The sequence below is a fragment of the Triticum dicoccoides genome, chromosome 1B (assembly GCF_002162155.2).
Source record: "Triticum dicoccoides isolate Atlit2015 ecotype Zavitan chromosome 1B, WEW_v2.0, whole genome shotgun sequence".
Taxonomy (NCBI): Eukaryota; Viridiplantae; Streptophyta; class Magnoliopsida; order Poales; family Poaceae; genus Triticum; species Triticum dicoccoides.
In genome coordinates this window covers 183,305,416-183,311,388 of record NC_041381.1, presented here as the reverse complement: position 1 = coordinate 183,311,388, position 5,973 = coordinate 183,305,416, and the positions used below count along the sequence as shown (strand labels likewise).

Genomic DNA, 5,973 nt, shown 5'->3' with positions numbered 1-5,973 from the left:
AAAAATAACTCATGTACGGCCTCAGGAAACCAGGCATCATAATTAATTTCGGCTTCTTCGGTGATTACGGTTTGTGAGCGCTGGAAACCGATCTAACACCGAACACCGAATAGATATGAAAGTTGCCACCGAACCAAACAACCGTACGCTGAATAAATGAATAAACCGGTTAGATCGGTTCGGTTCGGTTTGGTTTTTCGGTTTTCGGTGTGACAGCGCCCACCCCTGAGGCTGGTCATAGTGGAGAGTAACTTAGACTAGTAACATACATATGTTACTAGTCTATGTTACTACCTTCATAGTGGGTAGTGTCATAGGTATGGTAACATAGTTGCCTTCATTTATTACTTTGTAGACTCATTATGCATTGGAAACCGCTATGTGATGGTAACATATTATGTTACTCTATTTGCCTCTCTCCTCATTAACTACTTGCCACATCACCAATTTTGCTTATGTGGCATCTATGTTACTACTACCTATGTTACTCCCACTATAACCAGCCTGAGAGGCTGGGCTGACCGATGCATGTGCGCGTGGGGCCTGGCTGACCAATGCATCGTGCGCGAGTCGTGCGTGCCTCACCTTCGTCTGCGGCTGGAGAGAGAAGATGGACTGCCAAAATATCTAGCGAGCCCTGGTCGCCTACGCTTGCTCACCTCCCCCTCTTCTCTTCCCAAGCCGCCTGCTCCTCCGACTAAATCTAGGAGGGAAGGCTGGAGCTAGCGAGGAAGATGGCTTGCCGCCGCCACGGCCTCGCTGCGCCCGCCGCTCCATCGACCGAATCTGCGACCTCTTCTCTCGCGTCGCGCGCTGCCTGGCTGCCTGCTACTCCTCCTGCCGCAGCCTAACTTGTGGGTGACGGGGAGGAGAAGACGATGAGCAGCGGCGCATGGGGGTTCGTGCAGGTCCTCGGCTCGCCCGTGCCTCACCAGTCCGCCGGGCAAGCAAGCCCGCAGGGGAGGCAGTGAGGCCAGAAGCAAGGGCACGGAGGTCGGAGGCAAGTGCTCGGGAGAGGAGAGGAAGGCGACGCTCCAGGCAGCGGCGCTGGGCCAGCAACATCAGGCAGTGGTTCTGGTGATCCGTTCCTTTTCCTTGTTTTTAATTTTTTTTTCCTTCCCAAGATTATTATCACCCATCGCAATTGCTACCTCCTCAATCATTGGTTTATCTCCCGATTGGTTCTTTGGATGGTGAGGTTAAATTAATTGTGAGGGCCGCCATGCTTCAATTCCTGGCTGTTATGGCTGAATCCCGATCGATCAGAGGATTTTTCCTAGCGTCGATGTCGAGCCCAGCGCCCGGCGCTTCGTTGCTTTTCTCTTTCACCTGGGCCTTTTTTACAAGCGCTGCCTTATTTTAGGCGAACACAATTAGATTAGCGCTCAACTAAAGGCCCTTGTGGAGATAGACTGCTAGATCGATGCTACTTCCGTTATTATATTTTTTATTGCCTAAGCACAGAACAAGCACTCTTGCATTGGAGATGCCCTGATTAGCTTCTTCTACAAATTTGTCCCAATGCAATTAGCAGGCTAGCATATTCGAAAAATGAAATTTTGTATGACATATATAGCAAGATATGCATGTATTCCTACTCTTATCTTATATGGACAAATAGATCTAACAGCTGGCTTGCTTGCTTGCAGTGGTACAGGTGTGATCTTCATGGAGCTAGCCATCATTGGATTTGGTAATACATAATCACTTATTCAGAGAGCCGGAGGTGAGAAGGGACGAGCATCTAGAACACCACCACCTACTAATCAGTGAGCTACTATCTGTCTTTGAATGAGTTACTTAACAAGAGAAGGCAGGTAGCAATAGAACACATGCAATCTCAATGTTTACTAATTATCTATTTCTGAATTTATTCGTTCCCAGCTGCTCTGAATCTGGGTGTTTTGCTTGCTGCTTTGTAGGAGTTTCCTACCTTTCTTCTGCAAATCTGGAATGCCTTTATGGCATGATCATGTGAAAAAAGTACCTTGATGCAGTAATGGATTTGATTATCACTGGTTACTCTGTTTTCACGAATTACTATCCAACTATAAGTCTGTTCTAGACCCTAAGGCCCATGTAAATGTGATATAAGATTAAGCTATTTAATTTTAACTAAAAAGGATAATATTCTTTCAGTCGCTTGAATCTGTCCAGACCTGAAAAATACTTATAGTTTGAAAGCTTGATATATGAGTATGTAATTTTACAGGTATGTAGATAGTCGCAATGTTATTGTTCAAATGTACTCGAGCCAGGTTTTCGGTGTTTCATTGCAACCAAAAGAATTGGTAATATTGTTTTGATGAAAACATGGTCGCACTTGTCGGTGTTGTATAATAGGATTTTTAATTAGTGGCATAGGAAATTTTTTGTATCCTAAAGATTCTTACAGATTGGAATAGGAATTGGTAGCTAACATCTTGGGATTTTGTGATCATCTACAGTTGATTGAAAGTCCATTTTCCCTAAGATCCACTATGACAATGAAAAAGATTTCTGAAAACTGTGTCATCATAAATGTTCCGTCATTGTCCATAGCAATCCCATGCCGTATTAATTTCAGAAGAATAAATTCTTATTCAGATATTCATTGTGTTTTTATGTATTGCTATATCTAAAAAAGCAAGTTTCAGCTAAAACCAGAGCCGTGGTTAAGGTACTCTTCGCACCTAGGATATGTGTTCAGATTGCTAACTTTAAACTATAGTTTTAGAAAATGTGGTGCCCTCGCTTATTTTTCTAATGCATGAACTTAGGGTAAATGTTTTATGTGTAATGCGTGCTTGATTTCTTTTTGATTCTGGTGGATTTTGATTTTCTCCACCATGCTTCTCTCCAACGGGATGAGTCTGTTTTCACAGCAGCAGGTGATGCATGTGCTTATTGTTGGCTGTTGGGATGTGGTATGCATTTTCTCATTGTTGGTTGTTTATTGTTTGCTATGATTAAGATACATTGGCATGTACATTTTATATCATTTTTGTTTTCAACACCACCTATCACTCTATAATTTGCCGTTAATAGAGTAGTTTCTCCTTTATTGCATTGCATAATGCTAGCAAGCTACATTGCACCATAAACAAAATAATCCTCTTCCAAGGTTAAACCTGTTTTTTCCTTCTAGCAAAGATCATCTCTGGAAAAGATCAATTCCGTTAGCCTATAATATTGCAGTTCTTTCATATCCTTCAAAGATTTATAAATATTTTCTCCTTCCACTCCATTCATTCTCATGGATTCTGAAAAAAAAATTGTTTTTTGTTGATTAATAATATTGCTTTCCCTTTCAGTTTTGTGGTGGTCGATGCATGTAGAATATACAGACTTTCCTAGAATGGCGCCTTTTAGTTTTTCTGCTTGATGTTAGTTCATTGATGAGAACACCTATGTACATGATTGCTGCATGCATGATATCCTACTATATACTGAGAAATATTTTTGTTTTTCGGACATTGTTTTCTAAATCCTATCAACATATTACCTGATATGGTCTTTGAAGTTTCTATTTTTTGCACTGGTCAACTTGAGTATGGTATGGTTTAGTCTTATCTGTTGCAGCTATTCCAGAGAAATGTAGAGCTCTGCAACCTTCCGAAGACTTGATTTACAGTACTCCCGCCGTCCCTTTTTATAAGAAGTTTAGACAGCTGATTTTGAACTATTTTTGGAGCTGTCTGAACTTTCTAAAACGTCTTATAAAAGTGAACAGATGGGTATTGAACCCATAGATCCGCTTATAAACGGACCTTTTATCAGCATTGAGAAGGTGGCACAAAAACTCAAACACAGGGTGATCAGCTAAGAAAATAAGTTAAGAAGCATCAAGGAGGACTTTCGGAAAACACAGGGTGACCCAGGTTGTGAGAGCTGATGACGACTCTATTAAAAGTCCTTGCTGCCTGCCCCATTTATGTCTCTGTAAACAGAATAACTAAGGTCATATGGTTTCCAATGTGACTAAGATCTAAATTCTTGCCGAGTGTAGTTTCTGAACCACAAAGTTACTATAAAATGGAAATATTTTCATTGTGGCATGATTTTGAATGGGATATTGCGCTACCAAATTAGAATGTGTATATACATCTCATTGTAGTTTCTGAATCACCTTTTTTTTGCTATCAAAGGGGATTAGATTTGTTGCCATATGTGCTTCCCTAAAGCTAAACCAACTAAAACATAGATTTTGTTTCAAATGAGACTCAACGGTACAAAATTAAAATTTGTATATACAAACATCTCATTGTAGACAAAGTCATTGCTTTTCCTGACTAAAGGAGATTAAATTTGTTAGTCATATGTGCTCATCCATAACTAAATTAACTAAATCATGGATTTCTTTTCATCGCGCACATGGAATCATCAGGTCTTTGCGCCATTTGGCGCAACGGGTCCACTAGTAGTATTAATGAACGGAGGGAGTAAGAAGCAAGTGCTTTTTCCCCCTGTATAAATAAAGAAAATAATTGAACATCAACGGGTAGAACATCAGTAATCAACTCTCTCTCTTAAAAAAACGTCATTACTCGATAGAGCCATACTGTTACAATGTGATTCAGCTAGGTTTCACGAGACACACAAAGAGTATTCCAATTTCCAACTTCCCCGAAAGAAGTCGGGATTTCCAACCAAAAGACGCGTAAAAAGGAAAAGTTTGTTGCAATCCGGCAGGCATCAGAATCCGGAACGCATCGGAAAGATCGGGCTCGGTGACTTGGACCGCTGCTGCTGCTGGCTCGCGGACTGCAGCGCCTGGTCGACCATGGCGGCGCGCGACGCCCGGGACACGGCCGTGCCGCCGGCCAGCGCTCGCTGGTAGGCCTCGTCGTCCTCCATGCTCGCGCCCCCTTCCAGCGCCAGGTGCACGAGGCGGTGCATGTCATGCGACGTCAGCTCGTGCTGCTCGGTCAGCTCGGGGCCGTCCGAGCGCGCCTCGAAGCCCGACAGCAGCAGGTTCGCTCCCTCCCCCGCGCGGGCGCCGCGGTACGGGCGCACCGTGAACTGGGCGCCGCAGCCGTCCTCGTCGTCGTCCTCCTCCTCGTACGCGGCGACGGCCCGCTGGCCATGCAGGCTCCGCGCGCCGCTCAGGTCGAATTCCCCGAACTCCATGTCGCTCCCGCTCTCGTCGTCGTCGTCGTCCGACGCTGCCTGCTCCTCGGACGCGTCATCGTCGACGAACACCACGCGGAGGCGGAACTCCATGCCGCCGAGCTCGTCGAGCGCGCCGCGACTCGCCCCGACGCGCTCCGCCGCCCTCCTGGCCTCCGTCGCGACCTCCGGGCGTATCATCGGGTTGTCGAGCCTGGCCACGAGGTCTGTGAACACCCGGTCCGCGGCGCCCCGGCGGCCCAGGTCGCGGAGCGGCACGCGGCAGGACACGTCCTCCATCGTGTCGACGTCCACGGGGCCGCCGCCGTAGTCGCTGCATTGCTCAACGAGCAGCCGGAACGTGACGTCGGGCTGCGACAAGCCGCACGAGTCTGCGGCCGGGATCTCGGCGAGCAGGACCAGCTTGTCGGGATGGCTGAGCAGGACGTGCTCGTTCACGGCGGTGGCCATGTCTACTCTAGCTGCGCGTACACCAGCGGACGAACTTGGACGCTGATGAGTAATTTGATTGAGTGCGAGAACGTCGCAGGCTATGCTCCTAGAGCGGAACCGGGGCCTCATTATATAGCTCAAGGGTCATGGCGGTTGAAACAAGTGGGAGCCGAACTCGACTCGGACGAGCAGTCCAGAAATCCCATACCGGAGTCGTGGCCGGAATCGGATGTCAGGGTTCTGAACCTGTTACATGACTCTATCCAAGTTCAGTTATCCAACGGTTATGAAGCATCTGGGAGTGGGCGATGAGGATCCAATGGCTCCTGCGCTCGCCTGTTACTGTACCGTTTCACTATCTTTTTTTGCGGGTAAGTACCCTTTCACTATTGCCTGTACTGTTTACTTTCATACCATTGTCGGGCTATATAA

At 46.1% G+C, this 5,973-nt stretch overlaps 1 protein-coding gene and 1 long non-coding RNA gene across 3 annotated transcripts; one reads left to right on the top strand and one right to left on the bottom strand.

Moving 5' to 3' along the window:
• The first annotated feature begins 596 nt into the window (after nt 1-596).
• LOC119327097 lies at nt 597-4,047 on the top strand. Of its 2 annotated transcripts, none has more exons than XR_005158390.1 (2): nt 597-1,077; nt 1,650-4,047. It is a non-coding gene; the product is annotated as an uncharacterized LOC119327097 (long non-coding RNA). The 2 variants fall into 2 exon arrangements; XR_005158384.1 differs by having other exon boundaries at nt 598-1,071.
• A 627-nt stretch (nt 4,048-4,674) lies between these two features.
• On the bottom strand, nt 4,675-5,559 carry LOC119350283. The gene has a single exon (XM_037618193.1). It carries the CDS (start codon nt 5,557-5,559, stop codon nt 4,675-4,677), a length of 885 nt encoding a protein of 294 aa, XP_037474090.1.
• Between the last annotated feature and the right edge of the window lie 414 nt (nt 5,560-5,973).

Coding starts and splice junctions, on each gene's coding strand:
- LOC119350283 (XM_037618193.1), bottom strand. CDS start 5,559: ATGGCCACCGCCGTGAACGAGCACGTCCTGCTCAGCCATCCCGACAAG.